This window comes from Eutrigla gurnardus (genome assembly GCF_963514095.1).
Source record: "Eutrigla gurnardus genome assembly, chromosome: 2".
NCBI lineage: Eukaryota > Metazoa > Chordata > Actinopteri > Perciformes > Triglidae > Eutrigla > Eutrigla gurnardus.
Window position 1 is genome coordinate 13829780 of NC_139916.1, and position 14755 is coordinate 13844534.

At 43.9% G+C, this 14755-nt stretch overlaps 1 protein-coding gene across 9 annotated transcripts in view; it reads left to right on the forward strand.

Annotated features, from left to right (window-relative positions):
- Nucleotides 1-9046: 9046 nt before the first annotated feature.
- magi1b (membrane associated guanylate kinase, WW and PDZ domain containing 1b) overlaps nt 9047-14755 on the forward strand; it is a 123748-nt gene continuing 118039 nt past the window's right edge. For 8 of the 9 annotated variants that reach the window (XM_084036372.1, XM_084036377.1, XM_084036375.1 and 5 more), the window contains exon 1: nt 9048-9821. In XM_084036372.1, coding sequence (XP_083892498.1) covers nt 9524-9821 — 298 coding nt within the window. In that variant the 5' untranslated portion in view covers nt 9048-9523. Of the gene's footprint in view, nt 9822-14755 lie in introns of all 9 variants that reach the window. The other variant, XM_084036373.1, reaches the window with a different exon arrangement.

A 14755-nucleotide genomic window follows, 5' to 3' on the forward strand; every position in this document is an offset into this window, starting at 1 on the left:
TGTATATAGTCAGAAAGAACACACAAGGTGTCAGTGTCTCTCGCGTTGGGATCAACCCTCCGACACGGACCACACCTCATAAATCAGGAACACTGTGTGTTTTTCAGCAGAACAGATGGAGCTGTGATGTATCAGTTTCCACCGCTGTGGGACAAAGCTCTTTGTTGGGTGTTTGATGGAGCGGGTCCATTCGGCTTGAGTTAGTGGGAGAGGAACCACCTGCACTCCCACAGAAGGGCTTATGGAAGGGCTTCCTCCACTAGTGCTTTAATACACACTCAGACAAATCTACTTTGTGCCCTGGATGAAACCATCCCACTTTAGGAGTCCTCATAACCCAGAAGAAGTGTTTTCATATGTGACTCCGTCCTTCCAACCAATCTGTCTACCTTGATACTGTGGAAAAATAAAAGGGGCCTATATGCTTTCATAGTCATCGCCCAAATGTTTTTGGTAACACTTTTAATTGAGTATTTAAGGCTCTAACTTCTTCTGGATGGCTGAGGGAAACGGGACACTTCCGTTGCCAACATGCGCATGCATCTTTTTGATGGCAACGCTGTAAAAGGGTCTATAGGGACCAGACTGTTTAGTGCGCTTTGGATCCCATCCAGATTCCGCTGGTCTCCCTCTTCAGTCTGCAGGGATGTTGCAAGAGGACAGCAGTAACGACAGATTTATCTTTTCAAAAATTCATCACAAGAAGGATATCAGACATATTTCGTATCACCTAAATGTAGCACTAGCTATGTAAAGGGAAATGTGCGCTCAGCAGAGCGGTTACTGTACCTCTGGACTAGTGTACACTGTTCAAAACACACTCTAAGGTGTCAATCAGTTCCGCTGATTCCCAACTAAAGTCCAACGCCTGGTGTGGTGGGGAATTTGCCAAGGCCATATTGTATCCTCCCCCCATTGTGTGCTTTGGTCTTCCGTCATGCCAACCCAGCTAGAGGTCAAGCAAACAAAGGGGCACCTGGATACAATGGACGCCTTGTGTGCCACTGGTGTGACAGCATGACAGGTATTCCGAGACTGATAGTGAGAACAGGCCGCTGGAGATTCCACAGTCTGTGAGTCCTGGCAGCTCATGTGAAAACTGTAAATACACTACAACGAACAAAGCATAATCTTCATTCTCATTGCCATGTTTGTCAAAGGCGGCTTACCTCTTTCAGGTAGAAAGAAAACACTCCTAGAACCCTGCAGCAAGCTGTGAACTTCAACCAGGGGAGATCAGCAAATGCAGGATTCCGGCGGGTGTTAAAGGTCTGATTTTACACGTACAGAGACTCCATTTACACTTTTAGTCACATACGATTTCACATGAGTTAAGTGTAAATGCATCCACGGAGTGTTCAAGACGGACTGAAATCTGAGGTGGTTTAAGACACATTCTAGTCTGATGTCAGGAAGGTGTAAATGCATCCATCTTAAACTTTGAACTCCGGTTTTCCCGTCATCACAGTGACCCCGAGGACTTCGACAGATATTGTTGTTGTCAATGAAAATTACTGCAAAAATTCCATTCAAAAAGCCACGTTTTATTAGATGATAGTACGCAGCCCCTTCCTCCAATTCAATCACAGTTCAATTACTTCTGACTGATTGGTGGAGCCTCCTTCAGCTGGGATAGAAGATGGCAACAGAAGCAGAGAAGCAGGGAGGCTCACATGGTCCCGACATGAAACCACCCATCTGTGAATACATCACGCTGTCCTATTAACAACCCCTTCATGTAGTCTCTTTATTAATGCATGCCTCTTTAAGAAGAATAAGAAAAGCAGGAACAGCGATGTTTGATCCCCTCTTCTAAATGCTATATGGTTGCTCCTCGCCACCTCCTCTTTAAAACATAGAAGAACGTGGGAGATGTCATGTAGAATACACCATCAGCTTCTACAGCTCTAACCCTAAAACGTCCACTTGACATGCTTCTGTTTGAGTCCAGGCAGTGTGGTTGTGGGAGTAGCGGAGCACTAAGAAACCCCCCCCCCCCCTCTCTTCAGACATTGTGTTGTGTTGCTTTGAATTATTCAGTTTTGCTTTAACATGGCACACGTGACCGAACCCAGTCATACCCAGCTAATCACGATGAATCATCATCATCGCTGCCTCTCTTCGCTCTTTCCTTTTATGCATTTTGTTTTACTCCCTTTCCTGCGTTCTTCTTGACTGAGATGTTGAAATCCAAAGATCGAGAGATGAAAGCTCTTAACTGAAGTGCAGCGTGTCTCGGATGTCAGTAGTTTCTCTGACGTGTAGGAGGATAAGGAGATAGGTGTGTAGGTCTTTGCAGCAATCAAACGTCAAAATGTGATATGAAATCTTTTTGATTTGTGTTATCGGAGTGAAGAGTCAATAATTATTAAGTCTTAGTACTTGACAGGGATGGAAATTAGGCTTCATGGTGCGAATGATATTGTTTTTTTGCTTTAAACCTGTATGAATAGATGTTTTTAGTCACTTGGGAACAAGCTTTGAGAATAACATGTGATCACCTTTTACACATCCAACAGACATGGAGCGGCATTGGCTTTCATTTGGAATCTTGTTTCTGGCCAAACCAGCAAATGTTATCCAGATCAGACTAAATCCAATTTTTAATTGTAAAATTGTGCAGCAGAAAAAACAAAAACAATCAGCCATAATTTGCTGAAAAGCTCCAGTATTGACTGTATCATAGTTGCAGCCCCATTCCAGCCCTGTATCCGCCATGACACTGCTAGCTGAAAAGTAGTATTTGGATACTTTATAGGATAAATGTTTTATGACAATAACCCTTGAGCCTGTTGTATACAATGTATGTCATTCCATGCTTGTAAATGCAAACGCATACAACATCAGTGTTCATCAAAATTTTATGTAATTTTGGTGTAAGCAGAGAATAAAACAAAACTGTGGCTAGCTGAGGATTAAGTATGTGCCTGTTTCTGTGTAGAAACAAGAAAAACCGGGGCAACCAGTGAAGTTTCTCACTTGTTAATGTAAATGTAAAATGTAAATGTTATGTAAACAAATGTCTATCAATCTTCATCTTAATACAGTCGATCCTCTCCCTAAGGCTCTAGAAATGCAGATTTTAAAAAATGACACTTAACTCTGTTCAGCTGCCAGTCCGAAAAAGGAGATGATCCTCTCCGGGTTCCTGCTGAACGGGAGGAGCTTTGGAGGGCAGTTCGCAGCACTCCTGACACGTTGACCCACATGTCGCATGTCTGAAGGCATCATCGGAGCTGGCAGAAGTGCTGAGAGACGCGTCGGTTGCCGCAGGGTGAGAGTGAGATGATGCTCATTTGTTGATATCTCTGCAGCCTGTAGACCTGAGCGATAAAGCAGAGGCGTTTATGGCAACACTACATACTTCCCTGTTGTATTTAGATTCCAAATGGATCCCAAATGGGATTAAGTAAATGTTTCTGTGCAGATGGAAAGGTGTCTTGTCCCTTTATATCACTGTGAATCGATAAAAGTGATTTTCAGCTAAGAGAGCAGGATGATGCAGGCTGTTCTGTGCTGCATCAAAGTTATGGGGAGAGCCAAACATTCACAGCATCCAGATCCAGCTGATGTTTTATTGCTTGGGATCACAGCCAGCTTGAAGAAAGCGCTGACGTGCATTTAGGCAGTTAAATATGCTGAATAACGCGTATAATTCACTCAATGTTCCAGGGTTCCAAAGAGCCCCGACCTCTGCTGCTCAGTCCCGATGCAGACTCAACAACTGAACCTAACTCAGTGAAATAGAGTCCTAACTACACCAAGTACCTCATTACTCCCAGTTATGACCCCCCCCCCCCCCTCCTCCCCTCTCATTGGCTACGATGTGACGGCTCTCCCAGTCACGTAATCTGATGGCCTTTTTGTGCCGAGCCATTCATCCTTAATCTTCCAGGGCAACACTGAGCTTTGCAGCGCTGCTTTAGTTAAGAGAAGGATTTCACTCTCTCTCTCTGTCTCTCCCTCTCTCTCTCTCTCTCTCTCTCTCTCCTACGCTTTGTAGATAATATGATGAATGAGGCATTATCAAGGCACAGAGGTAAAGTAGATTAAAATGACATCTAAAGCAGAAAAATGACCCTCCTCATTTACAGGGCCCGTGCTAAGTGATGAGTGCGGATAAGTCACAGGTCAGCAAACATGACTCAAGCAAAAAAATGCCTTTGTTACACAATGCGGAGGGCCACTCGAGGAGTTACGCAACGATGCACCGATAGGCCGCACATGTAAAAAGACTCCATATGGTTTTAATGACTTAATGATGAACACGTCGCCCTTCAGATGTGCGAAGCGGTGCGTCGATGATGATCTCACGCCATAGATGATCTGAGGTCACGTGTGGCCTGCAGGTTGCATAGGAATACAAACACCCATCGAAACGCATTTTGGGTCTCTTGATATGGAGGGTGGTGCAATGACAGCTTACAGCAGTCTGATCTCATTCATCAAAGCATGAGCCCGAAAAGAAACTTTACAGACTTCCCATAACAGGTTCTAGGAAATGAAAAAGAAATAGGGAGAGCGGTTAAATATTGATACAAAGTTCATTGCATGTCATTTGATATATAAAAAAAGTCTGCAAAGAACATTAAAGATTGAGATGTGACGTGTCAGAGGGAATGCTGTGGAGGTTTCCTGACAGAAGGGAGCTTTGAGGTAAAGCCTGTAGGAAAAGGAGAGAGGATCCTTCCAGGATGGATGTGTTCAAAGGTCACATCACATTATGCGGTGTTCGTGGTTCTATATCCATGACAGCCACAGATAATTAAAAACATCATGTCCTCTCTTTCTTTCTTTCTTTCTTTCTTTCTTTCTTTCTTTCTTTCTTTCTTTCTTTCTTTCTTTCTTTCTTTCTTTCTTTCTTTCTTTCTTTCTTTCTTTCTTTCTTTCTTTCTCCACCTTGTTTCTTTCTACTTGCCTACTTAAATCCTCCAATTATGAAATTAAGGTTTCATTTGAATAAGGGATGAAGGTGGAAATGCATGCTGCTTTGCCGACTACCAGTCAAGATCTTAATTATCGATTCAATTCAGCAGGAATGAGGAGGAGGAGGAGGAGGAGGAGAAGGAGATGGTGGAGGAGGAGGAGGAGGAGAAGAAGAAGAAGAAGAAGAAGAAGAAGAAGAAGAAGAAGAAGAAGAAGAAGAAGAAGAAGAAGAAGAAGAAGTGCAATAGATGTGTGCAGAATAAACATACATATCATAGTTAATGGATATGATGAATGACACATGTAATGAGAGCAGTAACAGCAGTAGTAACAGTAATAGCAGAAATAAAATATCAATACCACTGAAGATAATAGTAGCAGTGGGTATATGACAATATATTATTTAATATGACTAATGAAGCAGAAATAGGAGCATTGTAAATAAGGGAAATATCAAATGCTGGATCCCAAAAGATGATTATTTAATGTGAAATCCTTTTGTCAGCTCATTAGGCATTTTTATTTATCACCTCCTATCAACATCATTAGCTTATAAGAGGCTAAATCCTGTCATATGAGCTTCCTTCTTTTATTTTATTAAATGCTCGTCAAAAATAGCTTCTTGGTCAATAATAATGCTACTTGTATGTGAGGTTTTTTTTCTGTTTTGCTTTTACTTTATTTATTTGTGTATTTAACAGGAACAGTGCACAGCTTTTTAGCTGTACCAGAGTTAGCTATGGGCTAATTTACATCTGTTGTTCCTGCAGGAAACAGAGAATACCATCTCTGTTGAAAAAACTGTAGTATAAAAACACAATTACAAGACAGTACATATTCACTGTACAACAACAACAACAACAACATCAGCATTTATGTATGGTTGGTACATGATTGATTTGATTTTAACCATGATTTCATCTTGCATTTAAAATCAGAATACTGGGTATTGAGCTCCAATAGTTTAACCTCATTTATGTAAAAGTAATAAAATCATCTGAGTCTGAGCGACATGTCCCAGTGTGCTCTGGAAACCTTCCTCACATTTGCAATCATTACAGGCACTTGGGCAATAATCGTGAGCACGTCACACGGGATAACGACTTAGCAGATGTGAACACTATGAAATGCTTACATCACATTACACGACTTGAAATGCGAAGTGACGGATGGGTGAGCCGCCGCGGACGTCCTGAAAGGCTACTAATGGTGGAGGACTGCCAGCGCGTAGCACCAAAGTCAACCGATTGCAGCTGTCGGATTTGAAGGCAACATTATTACCGCCGGCCATTAACTTCACTCTGTCATTACATGTCAGCGGTGCCAACAGGCTCATCAGGCACCGTGAATGGAAATGGTTGCTAATGATAGTTTACGATAAACAAAGCATTCTCCCTCGTTAGGTAGTTTGGTCACAAAAGAGATAGCATCAACATCAACATGTATTACATAAGCTGTGGGGCTCAGTTTGATATGTAGCTCCTGTATGATGTTACACGTGTGACACCGGAGATGTTACAGGAAGGAGCATTTTGATTTTAACATGCTCTTCCTGTGATCATGGTCGTAGGCCGGAGCACGCCGCGCGGTTTGATTCTTTTGGATAAAAACGCAACATGCAGGCCGAGTCTTCGTGCGTCTTTCCCTGTTTGGATGCATAGATTTGCATTCATGAATGTTTGCAGGAAAGACGGACGGAGAGAGAATATGACAGTGAGATACAGAGAGGCAGCAAATGCCAGCAAGAACATGTTGACACATACGGACTGATGGATGAGCGGAAAGAGAATAGGGAAATTTTTCGGGGCCCGTGGCAGTGTGTCTGTCTGTGTCGATCTGATTTGGGTGACACTGTGTGGCTGGAAGCTGGTACACACACACACACACACACACACACTGGAGGAACATGGAAGTGACTGGCACATACTCACATTCAAAGACACACACGCAAACATCAAGCCTACTCTCAAAGTCTGGAACTTCTTCAAGCCTTTACTTCTCATCAGCTAATCCCGAACCACTGACATTTGAATTCAGACATAATGCTCGTGTTGAGCCTGAGGCGACCTGCTGGTGGCGCTAGAGAGGAAAAGTCAGAGGGAATGTAACAATAAGCCAGCTAACTTTGCTGTGTGGGAAACCGAGTTTGTCTGCTTCTTGCTGCTCATCAATCGGGAGTGATCATGTATGTGACAGTTATGTCCGTAGTCGCTTTCTCCTCCGCGAAGTTGTTTCCCCTTTTAACTCCCAAGGAAAGGAGCTTGTGTGTGCACTATTTAATAGCTCACCTCTTTCATAGGATAGTTAGAAATGCGGCGTTAGTGCCGTTTTGTTTAATGGGGCTCCATAGATGAACAGAGACGTTCATAATTCATGACGCTCGCATCTTGTGTTTTGCTTTTAAGTACTTTTCTATATGAATGGTCATTGTTCATCACATTTCTACAAAGAGAATTTCCCATTGGAGGGAACTGCAATGAACTGAACACAATGTTAAACATGCATTTCATGTATGAGCAGCTGATAAAGGATGAAGATTGTTGTACGTCTTCATCTTAAAAGTGCACTTACTATTTCCTGTCCCATCCAGGCCAATGGTTTTTCCTCCCAAGAGATAAAAAGTACTTTCACTGTTATTTTTAGATTGGGAAAAAGCTCATCTGCTGTTCCCTAGGTGAGACGCCTAGCCCATCTGAACCCATCAAACGCTGAATTCATACTGCCTTTCAAGCTGATTGTCCATCTACTGTAATCGTCTTTTATTGTCTTGCTTTCGTTATCTCTGGGACTCTAATCATGATTTACAGGTAGGGCCTATCCTCTTTTCTTTATCTTGTTGTATTTCTCACTCACCGATCATCTCTTCCCCACATCACTTGAAGAGTAGAGAAAGAATGGGTGGTAATTGTAATGTGATTATACTTCTTGAGACTAACTACGTTGCCAAGAAATCTTTCAATATAAAACATTGTATTGCTGGAGAAAAGGAGCAAAGTCCAAATCCTTGTAAGAGATACTTCCGTAGACGTTTTTATGGTTGGGCTTAAACACACATCCGCACACACACACACACACACACACACACACACACACACACACACACACACACACACACACACACACACACACACACACACACACACACACACGTAGGAGTGTCTTAGGAGGTTTCACCCACACATGAAAACATGGTGAACCACCTGTCTAGCCTGAAATGAGGAATCCTGTCAGGCAGCATTGCAGGTATAACAGCTTGGCTACTAGGTCATCATGCAATTAGCAATTCAGTCCGACTCATCACCAAGTATGAACAACTAATTTGCTTTGAGTATCAGTTAAAATAATGACAGTTCCTTGACAAAAATCAGACAATACATTTTCTATTTCACGAGCTCTATGGTTCAATTTAATATTTTCAAGTGACTGAAGTAAACACAAAATGACAAGAATCTCTTATTTAGGGAAACTAAAAGCTATTTTATGTAAAGTGTACAGGCAATCTGCTCTCAGCAGCACGCATGCGCTCATTGTAATATTGCAACGTTCACGTGCTCTTTGTAGACTCCGATTTTCGATGTTGAAACTTAAAAATATCCCAAGTTAAGAATGTAAAGTTTGCACTTATTTAGCAATTTCCCAGCAAAAAAATTAAAAATAAAAATAAAATCTGGAGCCCTCCCCAGTGAAGCAACGTTCATATAGTTATTAAAAATCTACATTTAGGCTAAATGAATGTATTAGTTACTTATTATTGTCTGAGTTGTTATTATAGCTAGTATTTGATATAAGTTGTAGTTATTTTAAGTAGACTATAGGCTGTAATTCATTTTTCATTCAAACTGTTAATGTATCTGCTTCAAAACACAGTTAATTAGTTATATTTTATTAAAATAGTAAATACATAAAATCAATCGAAAGGCATTGTTTGAATGTAAAGAATATACGTAAATGTATAGTTATATATGAATTACGGAAAATGTCCACCTCCATTTAACTTTTCCCATATTTTAAACATTCCCACATTGTTTCCGTGAACCTCTGTGTAACTTTCCGACGGCACTTGAACGCAGCACGAACAGCAACACGCACACTTCCCAGCGCCGGAGAACCGCTCAGACTGGGAGTGAGACTCGGCGAAGTGCACGAGAGCGTCGTACCTGGTCCGAAGAGCCGAGGACGGCGTGTCACCCGCCGGTAAAGTCACCGCTTGACTCGGGGAAGAGACGGAAACAGCTTCAAAGTGAGTTCAGAAGAGCCGAGGGGATTTAATAAGTGGAGCCGTGGCGAACGTGACATGACATCCATAAAGGTGGATTAAACTGCGGGGATGTTGAGGGAATGATGAGAACAGCGTCTACACAGTAAGGAGTGACTTCAAAGCCGACAGGAATGGCTTGATTTCCCGCCCCGGGGAGAGCGCTGGGACGACACCGTCAAAAGGCACCCATGTTCCTGTGGTGGAGGAAGAAAGTTTGCTGCGCTTCACACGGATACAAGTCTGCCTTGTGCGAGGCGTCGCTGCTGTGACTGTTTCTCACCCCAGTGGCAGAGCCCGCCGGGTTTATTTTTTATTGCGTGGGGCTCGTAACTGTTCGCAATGTCCAAACCCGCGCTGAAGAAAAGCCACTGGAGCTCCAGAGTGAACGAGTGCTCCGTGTCGAAAGATGCCCGCGGTGACCTGAACGTGCCGCTGCGCGGCGGCGCGGAGAACGGGGAGTTCGCCTACATCGGCCAAGTTAGCGGGGATGTCGTGCTTTACAACGTGGGGAACATTAACGAGGGGGAGCTGCTGCTGGAGGTGGAGAACCTCTCCATTTCGGGATTACCCCTGTACGACGTGCACACCGTGATACAGAACTGCAAAGGTCCCGTCAGGTTGAAAACTGTCCGGCAAGGTAAGGACCCGGAGAGGCGGCGACTCACTCAGAACTTGCCCTTTAATGTTGCCCGGCTTTTTGAACATGAAAGGGGGTTGTTTTCTCTCTCTGTCAAGTCTTTAATTGAAACAAAAGGAAGCGCTCCTCAATTCGGCGCACGTGAGTGGACTTCACTTCCTGAGTGGGTGATATTGTAGTTGGTGATAAGTGCTCCCAGGCGAAACAGTGGTGTATCCAACTGAAGAACGAGTGACACAACTCACAAGAAGTCGTGATAGATTTTTGAATGACGTTTGTCGTGTACTTTCCCCCCCTCTCTACCACCTGCCCGCACCTGGGAGGTGGACATCAAACGGTGTTTATTCAGCTTCCCTTTTGTTCTTTACCAAACCTTTTGAATCGATTGATGTGTCATGTTGATGGCGTTTCAGGTTAATAATTATATTTTTTTCAACACCTGAAATAACCACACCTTACAGGTGTCACTAAACCCATTACTTTCAATAGAATCAAGCCTTCCTGATTAGGCTGACTCCATGTAGGAGGCCTGTATGAATACCATTTAGTGAGTGAGGACATATTCTGTGAAATAAAAATGGTGATCATTGCTTTGTATGGTATTCTACTGGCTCCGTCTGTCCAGGCTGCTGGTTATCTGTCGAGTCCTCAAACAGGCTCGACTGGCAACGCTTCTCTAGCGCCGAACAGGAATGGGAGCATCAGTCGAGTGCAGCAACAGAAATGCGAACATCAGGCCAGTGTGGCTGGTCTGGCCAGTTCATGGTCAGCTTGAGTCAGCGGGGTTGGGCAGTTTGACACTGAGCCACTCTGACAGGCTCCCAGCGTGGTAAAACAGGCTGCTGAAGGGTCGCTCGGAGCCAGCCCGGCCCACACTAACTTCCTGTAGAGACACACAAAAGAGCAGCAACTCTTCAAGGACAATTTCACATATTTAGAACCTGTGAATGCAGCTGGCAGCAATGTTGTCAGGGTCTGCTCAGCAGTGGTAACGCTGCTGCTTTTTTAGAGGCACTACACACAGAATTAAACATCATAGTACTACCTCATTCATGTCAGGACAGTGTTACTGGACTAGAAAGTCGGTCAGCCTATCCATGTGAATAATGAGGAAAAATCCACAACCAAAGTGAAATAGAAAATCTTCACTTGAAGATGTAAACAGCCTTGTTGGGATGGGGAGCAGCTCTGATTGCTTTCCTGCTTTCCGATTGTGGGTTTGTTTACCGCGTATATCTCAGTTTGATGGAGTAGCAGCAGGGGGCGGGGCTTAGTGTAGGATCGATTGGGCCATGAATTACACAATGGATGGCTGTCAATTTAAAACATAATTTTGCACTTCGAGAAAGTCACAAAAGTGTGACATCTGTCACTGACGCTGCAACGCCCGTCTGTTTCATACTGGGTTGGAGTTGAATAACGGGTCTCACTCTATCTTTTGCTCCCCAGTTGATAAAGAGTCACTGGGAATTAACAATTGGCTCTCACCATGCGTAGATTTTTTTTCTCAAATTAGGTCCCAAGGGGGACACCGACAGGGGAGGGACTTTGTCTCCTTATTACAGCTCTACTGAGGAAAAGCACAGGTGTTACTAATAACATTAACAATAGCTCTGTTCTTATTCCAGTGTCCCATCGACAGTGAGCCAGCAGGCAAAATAGCAGGATTTTATTGTTTACACCTGAGCTTTTCCTGTCGAAAGACGGCTTAAAGAGAAAAAGGCCTATCCATCCATCCATCTTCTACCTCTTCATCCTGTATTCAGGGTCGCGGGGGGGCTGGAGCCGATCCCAGCAGGGTACATCCTGGACAGGTCGCCAGTAAAGGCCTAACCATACTAATGATAAAGGTATAGGCTATCAATGCCGTGATTAGTGCAACAAAATAACAGTCAGTTACAGCTTAAGGAGAGGTCTAGTCATGAAAACACTTGTGGGGGCTTTAATTCAGTTTGAAAGTTAATTAATTAATTAAACAGATTAAAAACAATAATTTATACAATTTTTTTCATATGTTTTTGTCCGCTCGGGCACTTGAGTCTGAGTACATAATGTTTATTTTCCTGGTGATTCTCAGCTGTGATGTGTGCAGCTCACCTTCTCCCATTCAGAACTGCAGGGCTCGTCTGTTCTGATGAAACTCCTGCTGCAGGAAAAACACCAGGAAACACACCAAAGGGCCAAGTGGTGGACATCTTTTTAAAACGTTTGCCTGTCATTGAGCGCTGGCTTTATTTCTTGAATCTTTCTTATTGTGGAGCATTTTGATAGAAAACTATCTGGTCATTTTATTAAGCACTCATGTTAATACTGAGGGATCACTAGTGTGCATTCCCAATTTTAGTTATTTTGGTCTCGTCATGTCAGCCAGTGTTGATTATGTCCTTCCTCCACTTTAATGACTTTAGACAATAGGAGGAAACTCACTTCTCACTTTGGACCAATCAGAGGTCTCATTGTTCCATCCCCCCCTCCCCCCCCCCCTTTTCCGGGACCCATCTGGGGATGTCGGGTGTCACCGCCACAAAACGCCACACGATCAGATTCCATTTAAAGTTTTTTTTTAATAATTCACGCTGTCTGGGAATTTCCCTCCCTAATCAGCCTTAATTGGGAAAATATGCTCGGCAACAAGGGCCATCTGTAAAATCTAAGTGACCTAATTTTACCCAGAGCTTGTGCCATTTTCTCGCTTTAATCAAGTGGGATGTGTGGAGAGGTGCTGCTGCAGTGTCTTTCCTCACTTCACAAAGCACTCGCTGCTGTTTGACTGCCCACCGTAGAGACTTGTTGAAAAGCTTTAGGTCGGGACCTTCAGCACACACACACACACACACACACACACACACACACACACACACACACACACAGGCACTTCCAGTCTGAGCTGATTAAGTCTCTAACCAGTTGTGCTGCAGAGATTGTATTATTTGCTTTGGGTATCAGTGGAAAAAGTACAGGACACACACACACACACACACACACACACACACACACACACACACACACACACACACACACACACACACACACACACACACACTCACACACACACACTCACAGTGCAATGCTGCTGAATCCAAGGCACAGGAAGGCCACTTTACCGTGTATTGATTGGACTGAAGCTGTGGGAAAATAACCAGATTATGTAATTCCAAACGCAGACTGCATTGTGACCGCTCTCCTCCTCACCCCGTCCCTATTCAGGTCCGTAACGACGACACAGACGGTATGCTGTGTTTGCACACAGATGATAAAACCTGTCAATCTGAAAAACACCAGAACTTCTTTAGGGATAATCTTCTTAAGAAGATGACCTCATACTCCACATAATATGCAAAACGATGAGTGTGTGTGATGGATAACACAAACACACAATCACGACAGAGAGGTGTCAGATTGAGTGCAGATTAGTGTCATGACCTCTCTGGTGTTTGTACATGTAAGGTGTGTTGATCATCAGGGAAGTTTTTTTAATTGTCTGTGTGTGTGTGTGTGTGTGTGTGTGTGTGTGTCGTACGTTTCATGTGCACAGAAAGATGATGTTAGGCTGAGGTGTGTGTTGGTAACATACTAGGTATTGTAGCCAACAAAGGTCTTCACAAGGACTGTAAAGCCAATCTGTGTGTATTAATGTGCGTGTGTGTTTTGCGGACATGAAAAATGGCACAGTGGCCTAAAGTTCATAGGTTTCCCCGGGCAGGAGGTCCACTGTGTGTGTGTGTGTGTGTGTGTGTGTGTGCTTTGCCCTGGTCAACAGGATTTGCTGCATGTGACATGCAGACACTGGAAATTAGAATCCTCGTCGCATAAAACAACCGTCGCCCTCCCAGACCAATCAGGATCTGAGGAGCTCCGGCTTCAGAAGAGCGTATTTCTACCCAAGCTGCATTATATTACGGAGCTGGTGTGATGAACGAGGCCTCGCCGACTATAAATATTCGCCCCCCTTCCATAATGGCGGCGCGGCTTGCTAACCGGGGCTGCTCAAATTTACAACACCGTGTTACTGCTTCGACTCCAAACTGCGTGTGCATGTGCAGGGGTTTCTGGCAGGCATTGCATATGGAAGTGTTTATTTCCTTTCTCTCAGCAGGAAGTTAAACACCCCCCCCCCCCTCGCCCCAACCCTTCTTCCACCTTTGTATTCTCTGACAGCGGTGGAACGACTTCACTTCCTCCCTCATAGCAGGCTTTGGGAAAGATCTCTGGCTTCAATTTCAGGGTGTGTTTATATGTTTTTGTGAGTGTGTGTGTGTGTGTGTGCGTGTGTGGGGGGGGGGGGGGGGGGGGGAGTGAGAAAGAGGTGGAGATAGAAGTCACATGTGTACACTATAAGCATCTTCCCTACTTTGTGCTGAATTTCTGCTTATGTACGTCGGTGCTCAGCTTTAAGCTCTGCATTCAACTACAGTGGACACTCGGTTACCAACTAAATGGACCATGAAATGCTGTCTCACTAATGCTGCGCTTTTTGTAATCCCACTAAAGAGGTACGCGTGAACGTGCGTGCAGTCTTTTCTTTTTCTTTTACTTAAGAGTAGTCTTTCTTTCCCTTAATTAGCTCAAGTGCTTTATTGAGTGTGAATGGGATTCGGTCACACTTGCTGCTTGCAGTTACAGACTCTGTCAGAGGAGGAGAAAGGCCGACAGTTTACGATGGTGAGTTTAGTGGAGTGGGGGGGCAGGTCCCTCTCCTTTCCTTTGAAGGCTGCTCTTATCCAGCGTCCTCACGTTTGTGTACATGCACCGTGTAGGAATGTGTACTTCCGAGGAATGCGTCAGGATTTAGACACGGTTGACAAAAGTTCCTGAAGAAAGTCCTGAATGCCAAAAGGACCAAACAGTTTGTCAGATCCTTACACGTTGTTGTCGTCGACTACGTGACATTACGATTTGCCGCTTTTCCTCAATGACCTTTCCTCGTCTACTCT